Genomic DNA, 25010 nt, shown 5'->3' on the forward strand with positions numbered 1-25010 from the left:
TCCATCCACTGTTTATGTACAACAAGTGACTGGGATTCAGCAAAGCACTCAGACATGGCAGATGAGTGGAGCTGGCCAAGGCAGCAGAGAAAGAAGGGGTGGAGGTGGGCAAAAAGCTGGGGAAGATGGGGTGAAGGCACTCAAGCAGAGGCCCGCCAGTGGCGTCAGCTTCATGCAAGAATCTTGGAGAGCATGGTGATAGACGGTCTGGTTAGGTGAGACTCAATAGGCAAAAAGAAGGGCGGGATGATGGGAATCCATCGACTGAAGCCTGAGCACCTCTCCCCACTGGACATGCAGGCACACAGTGCCCTGGGAGGAAGACGAAGCTCAGGGAAGTTGACTTGTGCCATCGCCAAGGCAGAGGAAGCCTCCGTGTCCATGCCATCTCCCAGCCAGGACGCCACAGTGGGGACCGCTGATGAAAGCAGACCTCTCCATCACGCAATTCGGAAGTCAGATGAGACGGTTTTCCAGAGAGCGAGCTGGAAACCCAGTGGGGCATCAGAAGCCTGGACTTCTGTTTAGGGTTAATGTGGTGATCCCAAAGGTGGCTGAAAGAGCTAGAAAGAACATTAGACTGTGAGGCGGCAGATCAGCCTGGGATTTCACATGTTTACGCACCAGTGTCTCCTCCCAGAAGCCAGAGTGGCCGCAGCCCCTGCCCCTGAAACCCGTTTTGATGTCAGAAACCTGGAAGGATTTTAGGTTAACAGCAGTCACCTAATGATGGTCCTGTCAGCAGATCAGAAAGGAAGGCCCTGGTTGGGGAAGGCTGAGCACAAATGAGCAAATAGGTGGGACTAGGAGATCCAACCAGTCCATCCTGAAGGAGATCAGTCTTGAGTGTTCATTGGCAGGACTGATGTTGAAGCTGAAACTCCAATACTTTGGCCACCTCATGCAAAGAGCTGATTCATTTGAAAAGACCCTGATGCTGGGAAAGATTGAGGGCAGGAGGAGAAGGGGACGACAGAGGATGAGATGGTTGGATGGCATCACCGACTTAATGGACATGAGTTTGGGTAGACTCTGGGAGTTGGTAATGGACAGGGAGGCCTGGCGTGCTGCGGTCCATGGGGTCACAAAGAGCCGGCCTCGACTGAGCGACAGAACTGAAATGAGGAGAGAACTGGGCCAGATGAGGGCTTCACATGGGCGGGAGAAGGAAGCAGGATCAAGCAGGGCCTCACAGATCAAATGCAAGATTTAGGACATCATCCCAGGAGCACTGGGACACCCCTGGACAATTTTAAGCAAAAATAGTTGCATGCATATGTGTTCTAACATTTACTTATTTCTTTGGCTGCCTCTGGTCCTCACTGCGTCATGCAGGAGTTTTCACTGCTGGGTCTGGACTCTAGTTGCGGCGCCTGGGCTCCAGAGTGCACTAGCTCAGTAGTTGCAACATGTGGGCTTAGTTGCTCCGAAGCATGTGAGATCTCAGTTCCTCAAGGGATCGAACCCATATCCCCTACATTTCGAGGTGGATACTTAACTACTGCACTGGGGCAGTCCCAAGTTGTTGGGTTCTCAAATAACTCTCTGCCTGTGGTATGCAGAAGAGGCTGGAAGACGCCAAGCGGGGAGCAGGTACCAGGTAGAAGACTCGTGTGTCTTTATGGAAGGAGCAGGAGAAATCCATCAGCCCTCAGGGCCTTTGTACATGCCGTTCCTTGGGCTTAGATTGCGCTTGCCCTAAAGGCTTGCATGCTGACCCTCCATGCCCTCTGATCCTCCGCCGCCTGTCGCCTCTTCAGAGAAGCCACGTGCTCCAATCCTGGCCCCTCCGGCACACCCAGCCCGTTTCAGCTGGCTGCAATGATTCTGAAACGAGTCTGCTCCTCCTCCCGCTCCTGCAAGCTTCAGGACGGGTGCCTCATCTGCTGAGGTTCTGCTGAGCCCAGTCTCGTCACCTGGATCTGTATTCCTCAGCCAGTATTCCCCAGGAAGGAGCAGCAGGAGAGGAGCTGTCTGCTAGAAATCGCAGGCAGGCTGGTCTCACGGGTGGTGTCCTGAGCCTTTGATACAGCGGTCGGGAGGGGGGTAGAGAGGGAGAGGACAGACAGATGTCCTTCTGCCCCTTGAGGATGGGGCGCGGTTCCTGCCAGAGATCACACCAGCGGAGGATTCAGACTGTGAGGTCCTTCCCATGGGGGCCTCAGGACTCCAAGGTAACACCCCAGAGAGGAGGCGGAGGGGGTCTCCTGGCGGCGCCTCTGCTGCTGGGGCTGGAGGGTCAGTGAGCATGGCAGAGGTTCCCAGGCCCAAAGATCCGGATCCTGAGAAGCACAGGGAGGCAGGAGGGAATTAACCTCCTGTCTTCAAGCGTGCTGGGGTGGCTGCTCGGGAGACAGTACCGCGGGGAAGCAGCCCCTAGGGACACACATTCCTTAGCCAAGCCGCATGGTTGCTTTAAAAAAACACTAAGCTTCTGGCACGTTTGGGGGCCGAACATTCCAGTCTCTGTGGCAAGAGAACACAAGGCCCCAGAACGCAGGGATGAGAAATAAAGGACCCAGTGACTCAACGCCTGTGTGACAGGTTTATTGTGGCGCGCCGCCTGGGCCTGGCAACCAAGTCCACAGATGTGACATTTGAAAGCCTCATGCATTCCATTGGCTCTGTTGGCCTCCCTGCTGCCAACCAGCCGTGTGAAATCTGGGGCAGCTTCTCCCCTTCTGCTAGGAGGGCTGCTGAGGCTGGGGCCCGGGTGTCCCTGCATGTTTCGAGAGCACGGGAAGGTGTCAGGAAAAAAAAAAAGCTGCTGGCTTTGACACGGGTGGGCCTCCCGTTGACACAGAGGAGGCCCCCCTGCTCTGCAGACACGTGAATGAGGCAGTCTGACAGTTTTCGGCAAAGCTGTCCAAGCTCTTCTCTCTGAAATCCCCATTTGCAAAAGCATGTCTTCTGAAAAGTCTTAAAATGCACACAATCTGTGGGCTGCCTGAGTTGAATGCAAGAAAGCAGGAAGTCAGTTAAATGCATTCCGTCATTCTCACCAACCAGGCACAAATGCCTCTTCTCCCAGCAACGGTAACAACAAGGCTAATATCTACCGGGAGCTTAATATCTACTAGGTGCTATTGTGATCTTTCCATCTGGACATGAGGAAACTGAAGCACAAAGAAGGTTAAGTAATCTGCCTGTGACCACACAACCCGTAAGAGGCAGAGCTGGGATTCAAACACTTGTGCTGACCTGCCATGTTGTACTGCTTCCTAGCCTCTAAAAGGGCCCAGGATACAGTTATGTGGCTCCCTCACGCTCCCCTATACTATCTCCCCAGAGGAAAATAAAACGTTCCAGGGAATTCCCTGATGGTACAGTGGTTAGGGTGGCTCAATGGTAGAGAACCCACCTGCCAATGCAGGAGATGCGTGTTCGATCCCTGGGTCGGGAAGGAAATGGCAATCCACGCCAGTATTCTAGCCTGGGAAATCCCATGGACAGAGGAGCCTCGTGGGCTATAGTCCATGGGGTCGCAAAAGAGTCGGACATGATTTAGTGACTAAACAATTACAGCCAGTGGTTAGGACTCAGCGCTTTCATTGCCGTGGACTATTTCAATCCTTTTGGGGAACTAAGATCCCCTAAGCTGCACAGCGCAGCCAAGAGAAAAGAAAAGGAAAGAAAAGCAAGTTTTCCAAAATTTTAAAAGAAATGGAGCCAAATATTACACTAATATTGTAGATAAGTTGTGTTATTATATATGGCAGCCAAGGAATGAAAATTGAGAAGCGAGGCTGGGCACAGAGCAAGGAGGGCAAGGCTGTCTTTGGAAAATCTGCCTACAGTTGGGGTGAGAAGGACTAAAGGCTGAGGAGGCCAGTGGCGTCTCGAGCCTGTGTGTTGAAGGGGTTCGAATCCTTCCCTCCCATGGAGCCTCAGCCAGGGGAGGACCACACGAGGGGAAGGGAAACTGGTTCTCCATCTTTCCACAGCTGTAGCCCCTGATGAAGAGAAGGCGGGTGGCTCTGAGGCCCTGGCAGAGATGGGGCTGCTTTCTCAAAAGCACCAAGCGAGAGAGGAGCAGACGGCGAATCTGGGAGCTGCCTTAGAGAATGTCACTGCAGCTCCCGGACCCTCAGCACCCTCAGCTACAAACTGCAGGCTGGATGCCCAGTGCTCTCCAAGATTCCAGCCTCACCGACTAATCTACCTGCCACCCCCTTGGCCTTTTCCTGTGAGGGGAGCCTGGACTGCAACAGAGTGGACTGGTGTGCATGAAAGCATGGGGCAGGGCCCGAGCGGGGGAAGGACAGCTTGGGCCTTGTAAGGGGAGTCACATTACGCGATACTGAGTGGCACAGCATTCTCCATGAGCAACGGCAGCTCCTCCTCCTGGGTCTGTTGGGAGAAGCTACATCTAGAAGGTGCTCTCATTTTTAAAGCACTGAGCGGGTGACAGGCAGGAAGGCCGGGGTCCCCAAGTGGCAGGCGGTAATAAACTGCATGTGGGAGATGGTTTTTTTTTTTTTTCCCTTCTCTACACAAGATGAAAAGAGGCTTCTTTTAATTCTGTGTTAAGGACATCTGCCTTGAGCTAACCAATGTGTTTTTCTTATGGAAATGTTTTTCTTAAGCTATATTAATGAAACTATGTATTTGCTTTGCAACTTGCCTTTCTTCAAAATGGTTCTGCCTAAGCCTAACTTTTTTTTCTTTTCTCAAACCTTGGGCTGCTAATGGCTCAACAAACCAGTATTCCTGTCAATTGTTTTATGGCCAGGGTGGGGATGACACATTTCGTGCCATCCTATCTCAAAATTGCCTGTTGTGGAGGGGCCTGGTGAAACTCCCTCAGCCTTGAGGTGTCTCTCTTATCTGATTAATGGCTTTCTAACAGACATAGAAAACCTTGCTAAAAACTAGCAAGGGGGCACTCCTTCTGTCCCCTTCTGACGTCTGTCAGAAGCTTTCCCTATCTCTATTATACTTTAACAAAACTTTGCCACACAAAAAGCTCCAAGTAGTCAAGCCTTGTCTCTGACCCCAGATCAAAATCCTCTCCTCCAGAGGTCATGAATCCTGGCTCAACACATGGCTCGCAGCAGCAACCTTTCAACATGATGGGCTGGGTCAAAAGGAAGGGACACTTTCTCTTTGAGGCTCTGAAACTATGTGCCAAGCAGATGTGGGAACAGCAGCCATCGGCCTCTGCCAGAATCTTTGATAAAGTTATACTTGTCTGCTTGCTGGTGGTACTGTGACCAAGCTACTGATGTGGGCATTTAACTTGTCTGTAAATCACGGTCTCTCTGTGTCTGTCACACACACACACACACACACACACACACACACACACACACACACACACAACATTGCTGCCGCTGCTGCTGCTGCTAAGGCGCTTCAGTCGTCTCCGACTCTGTGCGACCCCATAGACGGCAGCCCACCAGGCTCCCCCGCCCCTGGGATTCTCCAGGTAAGAACACTGGAGTGGGTTGCTATTTCCTTCTCCAATGCAGGAAAGTGAAAAGTGAAAGTGAAGCCGCTCAGTTGTGTCCGACTCTTAGTGACCCCATGGACTGCAGCCCACCAGGATCCTCCGTCCATGGGATTCTCCAGGCGAGAGGACTGGAGTGTAGCATGCTTAATAGGAAGTTGTACTGACACAACGATTTCATGGCTGATTCTCATCTTCTATAAACAACACAAATTTTTGTGACTCAAGTTATATTATCTTTAAAAAAATGCCTGAGTTTTCAATTTAACGAACAGAACCTTCTTAAGAGGCAATGGAAACTTCTGAAATGGAATTGCCACACACCCAGGGAAACATTCTGGAAGTCTGCTTTTTATGTGTGGCGTTTTCTTAAAGAAAGGCCCAACAGAAGCCTGGCTGCAATGAAATATTCACATGGAGCTATCGTGATCCTTGACTTTATTATGTTTCTCTATCCTACCAGATCCAAAATATCAGACATTTCTAAGAAAGGGCTGTTTTTCTGGACAGTTTTGGAACCGCTGGCATTCCATGCAATTTCCATAAAAAATGCTCCTGGGTATTTTGGGAATGAAAAAGAATGAATAGGATTAGCTTATCACTTTGCTAGAAGGGAAAATGAACATTCACTGTCCAGAAGTGATTTTCACTCTGCCAGGAAGCAGGACTGACTGCGTTATCAGGCCTGTTCCCCAGCTGAGACCAGGGGTGGCACGGAGACATGGCAATGCCCCAGCATCTCTGGTCCTCAGCCTCCTTCACTGACCACTGATGGAGTGGCTTTAGGAACAGCCCCTGCCAAGGAGACTTGCTCTGGGGAAGCTCACGCCTAAAAGAAGGGAAGGTAGACACAGCATGGTCTCCTCTCCAGCAGGGATGGATTGTGTGAGGAGAACCTGAACTCAGTGCTTTCCTCTGTTTCACCAATCCCCGGACCCACCCATTCAACAGGCATTCTTGAGCACCTATCCTACAGCATGCCCGGTTGTTTGAGTGTACTAGGTTGAATCACATGCAATTGCTGTTTTATAGGTAAGAATATTGGTAAATGTTTCATATGGGTAAACCACTTTGATGGGCTTCCTAAACAAGGGTTAGCAGGTTTTTCTTCTGGTGGCACCCGAGAAGGTGGTGGTGGTTGTTGTTCAGTCATTAAGTCATGTCTGACTCTGTGACCCCATGGACTAAAGCATGCCAGGCTTCCCTGTCCTTCACGATCTCCTGGAGTTTGCTCAGACTCATGTCCATTGAGTTGATGAGGCTGTCTAACCATCTTATCCTCTCAACCAGAGAAGAACTCACCAAGCATTTGTCTGTTCACCCACTAACAGGGAGCTGGGTCTAGACCGCTGTGAGAGGTTAGTTTTACCCTACCGATGATGTGCTATTGCCATAGTAATCCCGCTTAGTTTGAGAGGAACTACAGACGACCAGTTACCACTTGTTAGGGGATCTGGGCCTGCCCATTTTTCTCCCAGAACAGGGTGGACATGCAATGACATAAAGCTCTGTAACTTTACAAGGGAATGAATCCTTCGTTTAGACTGGCTTCTCCCAGACATCATTTTAAGCAGAGGCAGCCAGGAGCATGGGCCACGTGACTGCCTTCAGCCCTGTGGGTTCTGCTCTGCACAGCAGAGGCAGCCAGACACAGAAAGGCAAGTCAGAACTGCAAAACGAAGGCCCTCTCATGTGTCCATGTGCCTCTGGGGCAAAACTGTACTGAGTTCAGTCATAAAAATATTCACCCAGAGCAACCAGGGGAATATTGCCCACAGTAGCCAGAGGGACGAGAGAGACCAGGCTTTCTCAATCCTGGTACCTGTGACATGGGACCATGTTTACTGTGGGGGGCGTCCTGTGCATTGCATGATCTTCAGCAGCAACCCCAGCCTCTACCCACCGGAGGCTGTAATCTTCCTTCCCTCTGGTTGAGAAGCCGAGGGTCAGAAGGACACTATGATCAAATGTAAACTGCATGATCTGTGAGGGGGAGGAGCAAGATTCCTAGGGACAAACCTGTGTCAACACAGCCTAAGAGGGTTGGTCTACGGACAGGGGGATGGAGAGAAAGAGTTGTGGAGAGGATTATCGAGGATTACCCACCTTGACAATTGCATCTCTGCCAGCCAAAATTTGGGCTTTGCTGACCAAGGGGGTGGGCTGGGGGGCAGTGATGAGGATCTCTCCCTGTACCTTGGGGCCCCGGTATGACACTTCTGCCTCAAACAGCCCCTTCTCTTCCCAGCTTCATCCGGCTCCTTCTCATCCTTAGGTCTCCCTTCTTTCTGGAATGGTTCCCTGATCTCTCCCTGCAGCTGCCCTTCCCAAACGTTGGCTTTGGATGTCCTCCTCAGGGTCACCTGGCATGCGTTAGCTCTCCTGGCACAGAATGCATCAGCTTCTCTCTCTCTCACACACACACCCCTCATATATTTATGTACATATATGTGTGCAGCAGTTTGGTTTTCTGTTTGTTCCTCCCATTAGAAAGTGAACTCCACGAGGACAGGGACCCCAGTCTTCAGTGATGGAGCAGCACTCTCTGCCCCAGAACCCAGAGCAGCATCCACACCTGGTAAGTCTCTCCCCGCAACTATTTGCTGAACTGGTGAAGGAACTCACTCTTCCACTGAATGGCAGGGGAGGACCAATAAGCGAGGTTCCTGAACGGAATCAAGCCCATGGTCCATCGTAGCCAACGGTTTCATCAGGGTGTACACTGGTCTGTTTCTGCAAATTCAACTGGAGCTTGCAAGGCAGACAGAGATGGCAAACAATAGCAAGGAAGATGTGAAAGTTTCAGTATTTACTTACATCTGTCAGCTCAACAGACCCTTTTGTGATACACCTTTCAGGCAAATGTGTGGTTCTCTGAGTCTCATTGCTCACCTGTCAATGTATCAATAGCACATACTGAAAGCCTGATGAGAGTTAAGCACAAAGTTGAATTGCCATCTTTATTTTTTTCCCTATTTTTGGCTGCACCATGCAGTGTGCAGGATCTTAGTTCCTTGACCAGGGATCGAACCCCTGCCCCTTGCAGTGGCAGTGTGATGTCTTAACCACTGGACCACCAGGAAAGTCCCGGGAGTTCTATTCTTCAAAATCAGTATTAGGAAGGGTACCTGTCTGCATGTTGATCAGGGAGGGGCGGGTAGCAGGGTAAGAGCGAGGGTCCCCATGGCATCTGTATCGTAATGGACACGTGGGCAGCAGGCCACCTGCTTAGGTCTAGTCTGGCTGGTTCCCCGTCACCACTGCCACCTTCCAACATCAAGAACACAGAGACATTTCCATCTAACTTTTATATGAAGAATTTAATTATCTATACACATAACTAATTCAAAAGGTTGTATTACAGTTGTTAAAGCCGCAGGTTTATATATTTATATATTTTACATTCGTATTCATGAAAATACTGACGCGCCAGCGAACAAGGCGGTGTCCTCGTTCTCGGCACCATGCGAGTGGAGAAGCACCGCTACACAATGGCCAGCACAGAGTGCCCCAGGGGACAGACGCGAAGCAGAAGATTGCCACTGTTAGAAAGTCATTAGTAGGACCGCTAGGTTGTGCTTGAGGCTCCCTGCCCCCCCGCCCGGTTTTCTGTGCTGTCAGCAACGGCGTTTTTATTGAGAGCTTCCAACTAGTTTAAAAGACACACATGGCTTCAGCTACAACATCCAACACATCAACGGACCATGAGCTCCATTTCATATTAACCTGTAGAAATTCCACAGTCTAGTTAAAAAATGTAAACATTGGAAATTAATTGCAGGGAGACTCCTATACATTCTTTCTTGTCAAGAAAATTATTTGTTTGAAATAGTCATTCCATGAAGTCACTGGAATAAAACTTGGTGTAACAGAGACTAAGGCGAGATTGTAGATACTGTCGACCGTGACAACCTCAAAGGTATAGTCTACGGATTTATGGTATGAACATATGCAAAATTAAAAACCCCAAACAGAAAACACCAACTCAACCAGATAAATCTGAGACCGAACAAAAACACACATGCTTTCTCATGGGGCTACAAGGTCACTGTGCAAAATAAAATTAATGCAATATGATTAGAGCATCATACAAGGTAATAGCTTTTGCCATGGAAAGAACTAATTTCATATGTACAGGATGTATTATTACATGCTCAGCAAGGTACATCTGATACACACAAACAAGCACAAAACACCTTCTGTTTAATTGGCCTCATTCTACACGTCTTTAAAACAGATACACTGAACTTCTCTGTACTTCTACAGTAGGGGGCAACAACCCAAACTACACAATTTAGTTGATAACACTGGACGAAATGAAAAACAAAAAATACATCAAGTCTCAGATTTATGGACATTTGGAACATTTTTTTAATAGCACATGCAGCATTCCTTGATAGTGGGTCTTTTTGCAAAACCAAAATAGCAAAGAAGTCATTCATTTTTTTTTTTATTAAAAGGCTAAAAGATTTATTGAAAAATAATTTGAAAACTATTGAAAGCACCTGTGCCAAGGTGGGGGGAAGTCAATTTGAGTCACTAGGAAAGCCACAAAAGGACCCACTACCCTGTGTATTTTTGTGATTTTTTGCTTCTATCTCTGCAAGTAATAACTCAACATTGTCATCACATGCAACTAAGGTAAAATGAGGTAAACTGCTCTGCAGTGAGTTCTTCTACTCAGAAGGCAGTAGGTGATCATGCTGGAAGTCACATGATCAAGGCTGCATCTCCCATCATCCCTCGGGGCAGTGATATGGGATAGTGGGTCTCTTTGAGGACTTTCAAGCCTGAGGGGGGGGTGGACAACATATGATTCCTAGAAAAAGGAGGAAAACAACACATAAGCAAAACAAAACAATGAGCAAAATTCAAGCTAGGAAAATGAGTCAGGCATGTAAAACAGCATGGTGCCAAAATGATTAAAAAGGAAAAAAAAAAAAAGAAAAAGGGGGGGAGGGGAGGGAGGGGACATGCTACAGAAGGAATGTTCTTAAAAAACCAAAAACCAAAAACAAAAAAACCAACAAAGCGAAAACCCCACGAGATAAAAGTCTTGCATTACGAGGAAGGTCTTCAAAGAGACTGTTGCGAATGCAGCAATGGTCTAGCTAAGTTCTGCAAACAGAGCTCAGCAGAATCAGAGCAACGCTGCACGTCTCACCGTGAGACGCCACTGAGGAGAGGCGGCCGGGCGCCGGGGCACTTACATTGCTGGCTGGGGTCCGTGTCCGGAGTCAGCTTCACGTAGTTGGACGGGAAGAGCCCCACCTGCCCGTGGACTTCGCCCTTCCACCAGTCGGGGTCCTCCTTGCTGAGGACATTGATGACCTGGCCCTTGCTGAAGGCCAGCTCGTCGTCGTTCTGCGCGGTGTAGTCGTACATCCCGATCACCTGGCACACTGCGGGAGACAGGCCCGGTGAGCGGGAGGGGGCGCGGGCTGCCTGAGGGTCTCCAGGCCTCCCGTGTCCCGACTGTGTCCTTGCCCGAAGAGGGCGGAGCTACCTGGAGGGCTCTGAGGGCTTTGTCTAAGTGTGGGCAGTGGAGGAAGCTGGAGGACTGGGGACCAAGACAACAGCAGAAATGGCAGGCCTCGCCTTTAGTTCCCAACCCATCTTCCTCTTTCAGGTGTTCCCCTGTCCACAGAAAACGGGCAGGGACAAGGGAGAGCTACCAGGGAATCGCTTCTGTCTGAGGGCGGTGACGCTCCTTCAGGGTGCTGCCTCGGGATGGTGGCCCATCTGCACACGCAGCTGTGGGCCATGGGGACTCGAACCCAGCTCTTTTTCTACTTTCCTGATTTTTTTTGTTGGATTGTTTTTTGCTGTCTGTTTTTTTAAGGTGGAAGGTGATTACCAGCTGACCTCCAAAAAGTTCAACTCTTGTACTCAGCTGTGTCCGACTCTTTGCGACCCCGTGGACTGTGGCCTGCCAGACTCCTCTGTCTGTGGGATTTCACAGGCCAGAACGCTGGAGTGGGTTGCCATTTCCTTCTCCATGGGATCTTCCCGACCCTAGGATCGAACCCACGTCTCCTGTCTCTTGCTGTCTCCTGCATTGGCAGGCAGATTCTTTACCACCAGCACCACCTGGGAAGCTCTTAGTGAAAAGGAAAACCAGTGCCTTATTCTGCTGTACTTTTGTGTCTCAAAATCTTATCTCCAAGAAGCAATTTCCACATTCAAGGACAATTCTCCTTTTCTCATTTTCCCTCAAACCTACAGGAGGTTACACTGTTTTTATTCCCTGGCATTTTTACACTTCAGAGAAGTCTGCCTAGTTAGCTGTTACCCCTGTTCATCTTTCCTGACCAACCTGTATACAGGCTCAGGCTTTAATGATGTTCCAGCTAATCTCATCCCCTCGGCAAACAATTTCTGTGGGTTTTAACCAACCTGACGAAGGGCACACCACTAGGCCTCCCCAAGGGAGAGGAGACCCAGCGGGCACCACACCCCTCTGCCCATAGGAGGCCAGGGCTCAAGCACAGGGGCCCAGCTGGGGTCAGGAATCAGTCACAAAGTTGGCCAATCCTTTCATTTCTTGCAAAGGCTGCCAAGTTTTGATCTGATTTCACTGGGGATGTACAACGCAGACATTCAGCCACAAGGTACTGGAAGGAAAAGCCTGTGTTTTCCACAAATACCACCCAAGATTCCATTAATGGCTTAAAGACCCAAAGCAGAAGTCGGCTTCCCTAACCTCACCCTCTCGCACATTACCAAAACATCTAATTTGGTCTCTTCAATCAGAAGATAGCCAACCATCTCAGCTGCGGGGCCCTCTGTTCCCTCTTGGTCCCTTTAGGAGAGCGTGTATAACATCCTGCCCATTAAACGAAGCCCCTGTTCATAGGAAATGTCACAGGGGAGCTATTTCGGTCTTTACTGAGCAGCGCATGACAACCAACAGACCCCTGTGGCCTCTCGGCTCAATCTCCTGACCTATTTAGACCCCAGCCATTTATTTTTAGGAGGCTCTTTTTGTCTCCCCCCAACCCCCCACTGCCACCCCAGCTCAAATCCCAATTTAAATAGTTGGAAGGAAATCAAGAGAAAAATCTGGCTTCAATAGCACAGCATTCAGGGCCCCTTTAGGAAGCTGGTTCCAACAAGGGGTCTGTTGTACCCAGCACAGCAAAGCTACTTAGATATTTGGTCCTTTTGAAAAACATATTCCATATCACATTCGTGGGGTATCAGCCCCCCCCAAGTACAAGAGGGGGTTACAGCCGATGTGAAAGACAACCCCCACCATGCCACAAGAGAACTGAGTGGGAGGGCTACCAGGAAGCACGGGCCATTTTCCGAGCAGAGTGTAAACCGCTCACCTGTCGGGAATGCCGTTGGCTTCAGTGGGTCTGTTGGAGTGATTTTGCTCGTCCCAGGGCTTAAAAGTTTGACGTAATTAGCAGGAAACCAGCCTATCTGGCGCTTTTTCCCACGTGCCTAATAATAAAAAAAAATTACATTAAAATGTTTCAAAGGTTCATCCTCTTTCATGGTGTAGTTTGCTTCCGAACATGGTGCGCTTAGGCCAAGCTTACGCATAACTAAAACAGAATAACATCAATAGAATCTATGGATTACTACAGCACAAAACGAAAATAGCATAGCTGAAATTCACATTGTGGCAGCCGTTGGTCGGCAAAGCCCGGAATGTTCCCATGAGCTCGATGGAGTCAGAGGACAGTGTAGCACTTACCGGACAGAAAACCCTGCTCGCTGAACAGCTCTCAGATGTCAGTATCAGGCTGGGCAGAGATTATGGTTTATGCCAATGTTATATAAGGATTTTAGGAATAATAATAATAATAATGGCAGCAACATGTATTGGGAGCTTCTTATGAGCTAGGCTTGTGTTCAACATCTAGTATATATGGACCTACACAACAATTCCAGAAGAATACTACTACTACAATGACCATTTCCCATTTCTCACTTTCACTGTTCCCAGTTCTCAGACAAAAAGAGTAGGGCTCAGAAAAGTTACGTGATAATCTCATTGTTACAGGCTAGTTAATGGCGAGCCAGGATTCACACTCGCCTCTACGATCTTATGGATATTACCTGTACATATATAAGACGACGGACATGCAATACATGCAGGACACAAGGGGGCTGAGCTTGACCTTGACTTCAAAAGCCATCAAGCCTGTGTGATAGATGAGTCACGTTTCCCACTGTCAGTCCTTTCCCCTTCACTTTAATCTAATTCAACACAAAATCCATTCACTGAGAACTTACATGCTGGGAGTTGCTGGAAATGGACAGTATATGACTTGAAGGAACTTATAATAAAGTTGGTGAACCAAGACTTGTAATCCTGACATAATTCTAAGAGACAAAGACTCTAATTAGGGATGACAAGTGTCATAACTACCCTTCTGCACACCACCAGGAGCAGAGAATTCAAAACAATCTACAGGGCACACATGCACGCCTACCCTCTAACCTATTCCCAAAATAAGAAAATAAAATTCAAAGAAAAGGAAGCTTTCCATACCTCACCCTTACCCTCTTATCTGATTCAATTTGTCGTGAAGGATACTTCTGGGTTACTTTTAGAACATAGATCAGATTTCACTTTCTTTGTGGTCTGATAGACTTCATGCTCTTGGCTCAAGGACTAAAGCTTTTATCTTCATACTGAACCCACCCATGGTTGAAGCCACTTCTTTAAAAGTTCCCCCATGTTAATCTATCTGGTATACACTGCCGTGGGGCTCACAGTGATGCCACCATTTCCTGCATCTGTGCAGTTTCCCAAGGGCAGAACACAGAACTCACTGGCAACTTCTATTTTTCTTTTAAAATAATTTCTGTTATTTTTTGGCAATGCGTCATAGCATGCAGGATCTTAAGTCCTTGACCAGGGATTGAACCCATGTCAGCTACAGGGGAGGTGTGGAGTTAACCGCTGGACCACCAGATGACGTTCCTGATGTCTTCACCCGCATAGTCGCAGAAGACAAAGTCCGGTGAGAGCACCAGAAGCCCTCCTGGGCAGGCTACTGAGGGCTGAAGAACCCTCCCAAGACTCTTTCGCGTAAGGTACTAGGAGTGAGAGGATGAAAAGATATGGCTTCTGCCCTCAAAGAGTTGATAACCTACATGAAGAAGAAACGTGCATGGGAAGCTAAGTAATAGTACTGGCATCAATACTAAACGTCAAGAGAGGCTCAGGCATAGGGGCCACCATGGTTCACGGGAAGATGTCACCTCGGGTAGGACGGTCATAGAAAGCTTCTGGAAGAAGTGGGATCTGGCCAGCTCTTGAGAAAGGGGCCGGTGGGGGGTGGGGAGGAGGCGGGAAGGACCATGTAGGGAGATGCTCTGGGCAAAGGCAGGAAGAAATCGGGGTCTGAGGCTGCTGTTTGTCTTCAGGAGAGTAGATCACCGACCGAGGCCGGAGCAGAGATGTCACTGTGAGAGCCAGACTGGCAAGATGCATGGAAGGGCAACAGGGCGCACCTGTGAGCAGGCTGAGGAGGGCCATGGGGACCCCCTTAAGTCTCAGAACAGGGGAGTCACCTATGGACGGGAGGGCCACTAGGCGACAACTCTCTACAGGAAACGGGACCACAAGTCTGCGGAAGGCCTCCCCTACCCAATGAAGGAAGAGACATATTAAAAAGGGAAGGGAGGGAAGCCCTGGCATTCAAGTGGTTACGACACAGTGCTTTCACTGCCACGGCCCTGGTTCAATCCCTGGTTGGGGAACTAAGATCCCACAAATTGTGTCGCACAGCCAAAAAATATCAGTAAATTTAAAAAACAAAAAAATTTTTTTAAAGGATGAGGGGAGTGGATTTCAGGACCCCAATGGAACACTGAACCAATAAACTGTATCTTGTCTACCCTGCTGGATGGGGTTTTTAACGGCTGCCCACCAGTGAGCTCCCAGGGGAAGTTCTGCCTTTGGCTACTCCAGGCTGTACCTTCTATTCCAGCCAAGATACCTTTCTTTAGTCCACCAGCTCACTCTTCACTTTCTGGCACTTTAGTTCCTAATTTTAATCTGCCTCATATACACAGAAAGCACTGTATTTCTTTATTTCACCACAATGTAGATCTTTGCCTTCCTGATCAAGGTTTACCTTGACAGACTGATGAACTGAGGATGGACGGGCACACACACACACACACACAAGAACTAAAACTGCTGTGCCACACAGATGTGGCTTTGACTACAGGCCACTGTGGCCTCACACCTTTCAGCACCGTGGAGGAGGAGCTCTGCTCCGGGATTGCTGTGACAGTAAAGGTTGAAACACTCCATCGCGAGCTCTCTCCTTCCCACCACTCACCGTCTCAATTCAAGAACCCAGCAGATACACATACATCTTCAAAAGAATCCTCAGCTCTCACATTTCTGTTCCTGGCTGCCCAAGGCTTAGGAACAAACTGGGTTAACAGAACGTGGCATCTCTTGTTACACAAATGCAGGATTCAGACAGTGTGCGGGTATCTGCGCTTTCCCATGAAACAGGATCCCTTTGGTCAAGGCTATGGTTTTTCCAGTGGTCATGTATGGATATGAGAGTTGGACTGTGAAGAAGGCTGAGTGCCGAAGAATTGATGCTTTTGAACTGTGGTGTTGGAGAAGACTCTTGAGAGTCCCTTGGACTGCAAGGAGATCCAGCCAGTCCATTCTGAAGGAGATCAGCCCTGGGATTTCTTTGGAAGGACTGATGCTGAAGTTGAAACTCCAGTACTTTGGACACCTCATGCGAAGAGTTGACTCACTGGAAAAGACTCTGATGCTGGGAGAGATTGGGGGCAGGAGGAGAAGGGGACGACCCAGGATGAGACGGCTGGATGGCATCACTGACTCAATGGATGCAAGTCTGAGTGAATTGCGGGAGTTGGTGATGGACAGGGAGGCCTGGTGTGCTGCGATTCATGGGGTCGCAAAGAGTCAGACACGACTGAGCGACTGAACTGAACTGAGGATCCCTTTGAAATATTGCATACTGAAATCTGGGCAGGGGATTTTAAACAAATGGAAAAGACACCAACCTGTAGCTCTCCTTCCCACCATCCACCTGGGTTCTTTTTCCGGATCAGGATCAGCTGACCGGGGGCCAGGGTAAGCTGTTCAGGCCCCGTAGCTGTGTAGGAGGCAATGACCTGTGCGATTTCTGGAAAACAAGACCAAACATGGTATAGTGCATCGTTAAGAGTCAGGAGAAGGACAGCCAAGACACAGCCACCTCCCAGGTTCACAGGTAAACGTCCTCAAAGCCAGTGCACAGGGCTGGTTTTCTACTCAATGAAGAAGGCCCAGTGGGCCCCCATTCTCCGCAAGGCAAGTGCAGTGTTCCGGGACTGGACTCGCCTTCTGGTTCTGCCTAGTGTGCCCGAGGACCCCTCATCTCTTGGAGCCCACCAGCTTGCCCCCACAAACTCCCCACCCCTCCCCCTCCCCCTCAGGATGCCAACAGCTGGGCCTCATTCATCCCCACTTCCTTCGGCCCCCCACACAGGGCGTATTATTATCACATGGTCCACGGAAGGATGGTTGAGTGAATCAAGGAAGTCAAGCGAAGCCATTCCCCCTGCCAGGAACAGCAGAAAGACAAACTTTGTGTTCTTGAGAAGCCACCAGGGGCAGGCACTGGCTTGACTTCTACACTATGACTTTCTTCAGCCTCTCTCTTCCGTCCTCAAGACCATTTCCTCTGTGGCTGATGCTTTAAGGGCGATCCCTGAATACCAGCTAGGGATCACATCAACAGCAGTTTACTTCTTTTTATTGCAAGTTAAAGGAGGATCCTAGAGTCAAGACGGGGTTTTAAGCAAAACAGCAATTCCACACAGAAAAAAAAAAAAAAAAGGAAAGCAGTTCTGTACTTTTCCTGACTGAACAGCTTCATTGGAAAAAGTCCAGCAGTACCACAGACCAGGCTCTGAAAAAGTACACTTCTCCTGGCACAGGATGTCGACTACGAAAGGACAAAACCCTTCTCTGACTGAATTCTGGCGCATCGCAGGGACTGCCTTGTGAACTTCTAGACGCAAGACGGAACAGACTGTTCTATTCCTCTACGCTCTCTCCCCATCGTAACTGTTCTCAGAAGACAGAGATGAAGACACAAGGAATGAAGTAAAGACAGACAGAAGGAGAGAAGTAGAAGGCCCATCTCTGGCAGCATTCCCCGCGTTAAGGAACATAACCCGGCCCCTCCGGCCCACCCGACCCTGCTCTGTAGCCAGCGGCCAGCACGCTATGAGCACTGGGACGTCCTGGTGCAGGCTGGCCCTGTCAGACGCGTCCCAGAACTCAGGGAAGCAAGAGAAAGCCCAGCTCACACATGTCTGGGGCTCCCCTGAGAGCCCAAGATGGGAAATCTGTGCTGGGTATGAGAACTCTCCCCTACCCCACCAAGGATTAGCTCTAGACTCCAAAGAGTTTTCAATTCAGAAAACATCCAAATTATTACCCTATTTGGCCCCCAGTGTTCCTATTGCTCAAAGGACCTGGCCTGTGTAGCTGGTAACCTGCCTCAATACTCTTTCCCTTTTTTTTGAACAGCTTGCTGGTTTCAGTGTGGTGTTAAGCCCCTCTGGACCCTTTGGAATGACCATTCAAAATGTATAGGGTTGGCCAAATAGTTCATCCAGGTTAGCCTGTAAGATGTGATGGAAAAACCCAAACAAACTTTTTGGCCAACCCCATAGCATACTCAGGGTTAAAACAAAGATTTGACTGGGGTGCTCTGATATCTTGAGTCAGTCTGAAGTCCTACAACTACCGAAAACCCCACTTTTCCTTGTCAGGTAAGCCCGTCTGGAGGCCGAGCGCCAGGCACAGATACATAAGCCCCTCTCTTGGCGCTGTGGTGACTCTCAACCTGCAATTTCTTAAGGCGGAGATTGCAAAAGGGCCGAAGTGACCTAGATGAGGAAGACAGGCCATATCAACTGTATGACTTCCCAGCTGCTTCCTTCTTCTTTCATTCATGTTTCTATTAATAGAACATGCGATTTTTGTTTAAAAAAACTGAAACACTTTTGAGCTCAGGGGGATGACTATAATTTCGCACCTTCACTGTGTACCTGAGGAAAACTACTCAAAAGCTTCTAAATTCATAAGCCCCACTGTCTGACAATACGTGCGGCTCCTCTAATCTCCTCCACTATTTACATCCTGGGACTGAATATGCTTTCAGGAAAGGAAAAAGTACTGAACCCAATGAGAGAAGGATTAAGCAGCAGCCGAACACTAATCCTACAGTTCCAAGCGTGACAATGTCCTACCATCTTGCCTGAATTATTTCTTCACAGCCCAAGAGAACATTCTGTCTGGTAATGTCCCTAATACCCAATGTGTGAAGCAACAGCCTTTATTTCATAATCATGGATACACATTATTAATGGATTCCAAGGAAAGGGTCTATTCTAACCACTCTTAGGACAGATTCTTTAGTCTTTACTTTTCTTTCTTTTTTTTTTTCAAAAAGGTTTCTAGCCCTAACGAAAGATGGGGAGCAACTATCAATTACATTAAAAACATTGAAAAAATAATCATCAGGGTTTGTCACTTACCAGGTTTTTTTCCTAAACTCCCTGTTTTCCCAGCAGTTCCAGAGCCCTTGAAACAGAGCAGAAGGTCTCATTTGCATACTGAAGAGTTTTGGTCAAGCAACTTAAAAAACGATGAATGATGTCACGAACCCGCTTGAGCCCCTAAATTCCTTTTTTTCATTCTGGAGAAACACAGCAGCATTTTACCTCCTGACATTACAATGTATATCAAGGAAAACATGGGGCAAAGTAAGTACTGTAAAGCACACAGCCTTTACTCTCTTCTTGAGAGAAAAATCAGCAGAGTGGCACTGTACAGATCCCCCAGGGCTCGGGTACTGACTGTGTGTAACACGAGTGTGGCCTGTCCCTGTGTCAAATCAAACAGGGGCTGCCCCACCAGGAAGACTGTCAGTCTACATCCTAAACACTAAGCTCATGTTTGATGTCGAAATGGTTAATTATTAAACATTTCACAGACAAAGAAAGTACAGAGGTTACAGTAGACTTCCATGAGCTCAACACCCCGATTTAGTACGTGAATATATTACCATTTTGGTACATCTGCTTTAGGGCTTTCTTTTTTTTTTTTAAGAAGGAAAACACGACAGTGGCGATTCAAACAGCCCTGCCCCCCATTCTATTATCCAAAGAGGTGGTCACTCTCTCCTGTGAGTCCTTTCTACCCAAACTTAACACCGTTTAAACGCTAAATCTCTTAATGCTGGACACACAGTGCATAGAAGCAGACCATTTTTTCCGCAACTACTAAGTGTTCCAAAAGTGCTCTAGGGTTGAATTCCTTCATGAATACTCATGGAATTTTAAACTAGCTGAGCAAGCCAAGCCGGCAGAGACTTGGCTGGGACAGGGGCCAGGCCGTAATCTGTCGTTACAAAGTGCTTTATTCCAAATTAATTTTCACTCATGTGTCACTATCTTCCAATAAATTAAGTATTCCAATTAAAATAGAACAAAATGACGGGCTTAATTAACCAAATGAGAGTAACTAAAATAAAAATATGTAATTTATCTAACAGGAACACAACTTCTCATTGTCCCTTTATTTATACTGAAATTCAATAACCATCTAGCAGGGAAAGTTTGAATTAAAATGTTTACTCTCATTATGCTTTCTGTATTAACAAAGATATATATATAATACCCATCTCCCTCAGAATTTTCAAAGGCTACATATCAACATGAAGGCATGCTAATGCTACAAAATCCCAAAAGGCCAGTTAATTTCCCATTGTAGGCTTATAATATGCTTTCTCTATTCTATAAAAAGAACAAAGCGATTGGCAACCCAGTGATGGAGTTCCAGCCACTTTAATGTGCTCCCTTTTAAACACCGCAGCCAGCACTTAAGCTGAGACAGACTCAGATGGCCATGTTTGGCTCTGGCACTTCTCAAGAATGCAGCAGAAAAGCTGATCCAGGCAATGTGCCCCAGCCCCGCTCGTGCAGAGAAGGGAAGTAGGCTTAGGACAAACTCCTCCCTGCATCCACAGGTCAATTCTGGTATCTGAGGCTCGGTCTGGTTTTTAACTTTGGCAGGATATTGCCTTATGCACTGAATTCTATGTCCAAGTAGGATGAAAGATTTTTTAAGATTTTTTCATTATTATGAAATAATGTAGCTAAATGTTTGCCCAAAAATCATTAGCACTGCTAGTTCTTCGGTGGCTCATAATTTAAGACGACAGTTAAGAAAGCATTACAATTCAACTTACCTTTAGAAAGCGTCACAGTGCATTTTTTCTAAACTTACTGACTTGGGATGGTTTGAGTAGAAAACTTAAGTTTGTTAAAGGATAATACAAGTAATGGCTTTGGTGTTTAATTGATCTCAAAGGTAAAGCCACTTTAAGAGTTTCTGTGCATGGGAGCAGAAATTGAGTTTAGTTTGTAATGTTTTCCCTCTGCTCTCCTAAAATATCATCTCCATGGTTCTTACTGGATCTAACTAACTGGTCTGGAGAGGAGTTGAATTTTCCCTCTCCTGGTCTTCAGAGGACAATATAATGACTGTCTTACAGAAAAGAAGTATTTTCATTCCAGCTTCAGCCAAATTCTCTAAGGGGAAGCAGACTTATGCAAACCCCTCCAGGGGAATTACAGCAAGCTGCTCTCAAGACCAAAGCAAGGGAAAACAAAAAAAACCCCAAACAACAATAATACTCCCTAAAAAAAGAATAAAAAAGCCAAAACAAAAACAAAAATCTCAAGCAAATACAACTACTCCAGGGAACTGTAGGGAAGCAGAGAAGGCAGACTGAAGGTGGAATCACCAGTTTATCACCAGGCCCAGCCTTATGCCCCAAGCAGCTATGGGTCTGGTAAATGGCTACATTTATGACCTGAAATTCCCACTAACTTGAAATTGACCACTAGGAGATGGGCTCCCATATGCCAGGAGGCCCATGCCACTATTGCATTAATTCTGTATCATCTCAGGACCACATTTTACGCAACTGAATTTTTAGGGCCCCCTTAACAACATGTGAAGAGTTGACTCATTGGGAAAGACCCTGATGCTGGGAGGGATTGAGGGCAGGAGGAGAAGGGGACGACAGAGGATGAGATGGCTGGATGGCATCACTGACTCAATGGACGTGAGTCTGAGTGAACTCCGGGAGTTGGTGATGGACAGGGAGGCCTGGCATGCTGTGATTCATGGGGTTGCAAAGAGTCGGATACGACTGAGTGACTGAGCTTAACTGAACAACAGTTCGGAGCCACTTCCAATTTGTAAGCATTGAAAATAAACTGAGTCTCTGCTCAATCTCTGATCAGGATATACCAAGGCCTGGCCAAAGGCCTTAGTGAAATCTTGTGTCTTGCTATTGTGTAGGTAAAAATATAAATTCTAGCGGTAAACATGATTTATATAAAAATTGTAAATTCATCCAACTAACTTTTTGAAATAATTCCAATGAATTAGAGCTGCTAGGAACAAGAATATCCAAAATTTATAGTTCTGAGTCCAACCTGTAATAGATTTCCCCCTATTATATAGACGGGTGGCTTCTGGTAAAGAATCTGCCTGCAATGCAGAAGATCCCATTTCTATTCCTGGGTCCGAAAGATCCCCTGGAGAATGGAAAGGCTACCCACTCCAGTATTCTGGCCTGGAGAATTCCATGGACTGTATAGTCCAGGAGGTCGCAAAGAGCTAGACATGACTGAGTGACTTTCACTTTCGCTTTTCATATAGATGGGACTTCATCAGTCTTGTATTTATGTGGGTATATTGCCTAAAACTCTACAAATGTTATTAATACATTTTTAACCTTTGGTAATATGATATTATAAAATAGTTGCTTTTCTTCTGGTACTGTTCAGCTCAGTCATCTTCATATATGCTTAATCCTCATAATCACTTGTGTTTTTTCATTTTCTTCTGCCCTCCCTTCCCCTGAATATATCAATGTGTTTGTTACAGATTTCTAAGAACTCATTTATGACTAAGGATGTTAACCACCTGTTATGCAATGCAAATGAGATACCATATTTTATTGCTTTCAATTCACTATGGTGGTTTATATTTTGGCTGTGTATTCAAGTATAACCATGTTGTGTTTCATGAAAGATAAAACTCTCTACTACCCAATATTCTGGGGTTAGTATCACCAAAATACATTTGTTTACATGGGGGAAATACTGCTGTGTATCTTTTTTGGGGTATCCCAGATCAGTGGCCACGGAGACTTAATCAAGAACATTTACTCTAAATCCTAAGTCAGTTACATCCAGGAACAGGGAGGAATCCTGAGCGTTATCCCAGCTGATGCAGACCAGCCTCATTCAGGGCAGCCTCCACCAAGCCCTGGGGGGGTTCTTTTGCTGTTGGGAAGCCGAGGCTGACCCTGCAGCACCACTAGGCAAGTTCACACCGTGCCACGTCACACTGTGTTTGCAGTCACGTTCCAGACCTTAGCAAAACCCAACAACGATGTTCCACCGGCAAACCTCATGACTCCCTGAAAAGAGAATCACTGCACAGAAGGGGAGAGGAAACAGTTAATGTGGGTTTACCTCTGAATCTTTAAGCCTCACATAGTTAGAAGGGAAGACGCCGGACTTGTCGCCCACTGTTCCTGTCCACCAGTCACCATCTTTCTTGGTAACCAAAATCACATCCCCTTGCTGAAAGGTTAAATCGCCTTGCTCAGAGCTCTCGTAAGTGTACATGGCAATAAATTCTGGTGGGGAGAAATATTGAGATACGAAGAGAGCTTGATTGTTTACAGAAATCCCAGACAACTTTGCAAAAGCAAGTTTATGAATAAGGACATTAGGATAAGGTCCAGTCAAGAGAAAGCCTAGTCACAGATAAAACACAGAGTTGCAGAATCCCCTGGGCTCCAAATTGACCAACCTGCACATAAAATTCAGTAACTGCAGCCAGGGAGACAATTCCTGTGAAGACCCAGCCCCAGCAACAACAACAACAACAAAAACCCTGCATGTCCACCAATAACAGTACAGAGAGTGATCTCCGACTTAATGCCATGTTTTCTTTTTACTTGGCATTTTTATATTTACTTTTTTTTTCTTCAAAATTAAAAAAAAAATAAAGTGCAATTGATTTACAATGTTAATTCCTACTGTACAACAAAGTGATTTGGTTATACATATATACACCTTTTTTTCAAATGTTTACTTCGAATCAACATTTACTGAGTGCCTAGGTTATGCCAGAGTTAGAGGCACTGACATGCAGGCTCTCGGTAAGCTCATCAAATATCTGTAATTCACTTTTTGAAGGTACCAAGTCACCATTTTAGAAAACTTTAAGATATGGTATATCCTTTATGTAAATTAAATAAGACGCTTTTCAAAGTGCCTTGGTGAAAACCTAAGTCCTTTTGTGCCATATTACACAGATGGCAGAAGCTGTTAGAACACACAATTTTAAATATATATTATTTACTAAAAATGGACATCTACTCGTCATTCAAATAGGAACAGGTAGAATGGGCTGCTGATAAAAATAGTATCTACCCAATCCCAGAAAATAATCATGCCTTTCTGAACAAGATGAAAAGACAAATCACAGTTTCTTACATGTTATTATTCATGTAATTTAGTCTTAAAGGTCCAGAATTAAAGTTTACTGTCTTGAAGGTGAAGGCTGTGCATTCCAGAGGAAATTTTTCTTCTAAAACCCCTGATTTTACTAAGGTTTAGAAACCAAGTCATAATCTCAGAAAGATCACTTGACACAAAATTCTAGACACTATACTAGGTACAGAATAAAAGATTTCTAGAAAGATGAACATATCTTTCCTGTTTCCACTTTTTCTCTATTTTATCCCAGGCGTTTTTAAAAAAGCAATTAAAAAAACAACTAAGTTTACCCAAAATGTTTGTTTTATGACAGATGGTTTCTAAATTTCTTATGATAGTCCTTAAATGCAGAGCTTAATGTCAATTAATAGGCAGAGATTTAGTCTGGAGGACTCCACTGGCTAATTTTAAGAGCCTTTGCAGGAGGCACCAATGGAAACTAAAATAAACACTAGCAAACACAAACTATCCTGATGCTTATGCTAATGTGGGCAGCTCTCCAAGGGGCCACTTCAGCCTCAGCTGAGGCCAGCAGACCCCCAATATACAAGGTCATCCAAACGCGCTAGGGAGAACAGAAGCCTCTCTGTCTTTAGCCCTCCATCACCGGTGACACACATCTCCACCGTTAAAACTGGCAAAAGGATTTCCTGCACAAGGAAATCAAAGTTGGGCAGCTTGAATAAGGACATTGCTTTTTCATTAATATATCCCTTTTTCTGACTTCTTAGTATTTCAAACCTTCCCTTTTTATTTTGTTCTGTTACTTGTTCCTTAGCTCTTGTTTGGCCATTTAAGATTGGATCCTGGGCCATCAGTCCTTTCCCCAGTGATTCCTGCACTTAAAAGTCACTTTCTTAAGAACGGATCCAAATTTTGAAGTCACTTTTGCAATGCTTAAGGAACTTCAGAAACATGAACTCTGGCTGAACTTCCCACTGCAGTAGAAGATACC

The 25010-nt window shown here is 46.7% G+C and overlaps 1 protein-coding gene across 6 annotated transcripts in view; it reads right to left on the reverse strand.

Moving 5' to 3' along the window:
- Nucleotides 1–25010, reverse strand: part of ITSN1 (intersectin 1) — a 243892-nt gene that overhangs the window by 48067 nt on the left and 170815 nt on the right. For 4 of the 6 annotated variants that reach the window (XR_001917533.1, XM_018041619.1, XM_018042670.1 and 1 more), the window contains 5 exons: nt 23021–23187; nt 19001–19046; nt 16472–16593; nt 12781–12898; nt 10660–10851 (listed from right to left, as the gene is read on the reverse strand). Coding sequence is in view for 5 of the 6 variants with exons in the window: in XM_018041619.1 (XP_017897108.1) it covers nt 10660–10851; nt 12781–12898; nt 16472–16593; nt 19001–19046; nt 23021–23187 (645 nt within the window). In the remaining variant the exon portion in view is untranslated. Of the gene's footprint in view, nt 1–8750; nt 10269–10659; nt 10852–12780; nt 12899–16471; nt 16594–19000; nt 19047–23020; nt 23188–25010 lie in introns of those variants that run through there. The other 2 variants (XM_018043907.1, XM_018043229.1) reach the window with 2 other exon arrangements.

This window comes from Capra hircus, chromosome 1 (assembly GCF_001704415.2).
Source record: "Capra hircus breed San Clemente chromosome 1, ASM170441v1, whole genome shotgun sequence".
In the NCBI taxonomy this organism is placed as follows: domain Eukaryota; kingdom Metazoa; phylum Chordata; class Mammalia; order Artiodactyla; family Bovidae; genus Capra; species Capra hircus.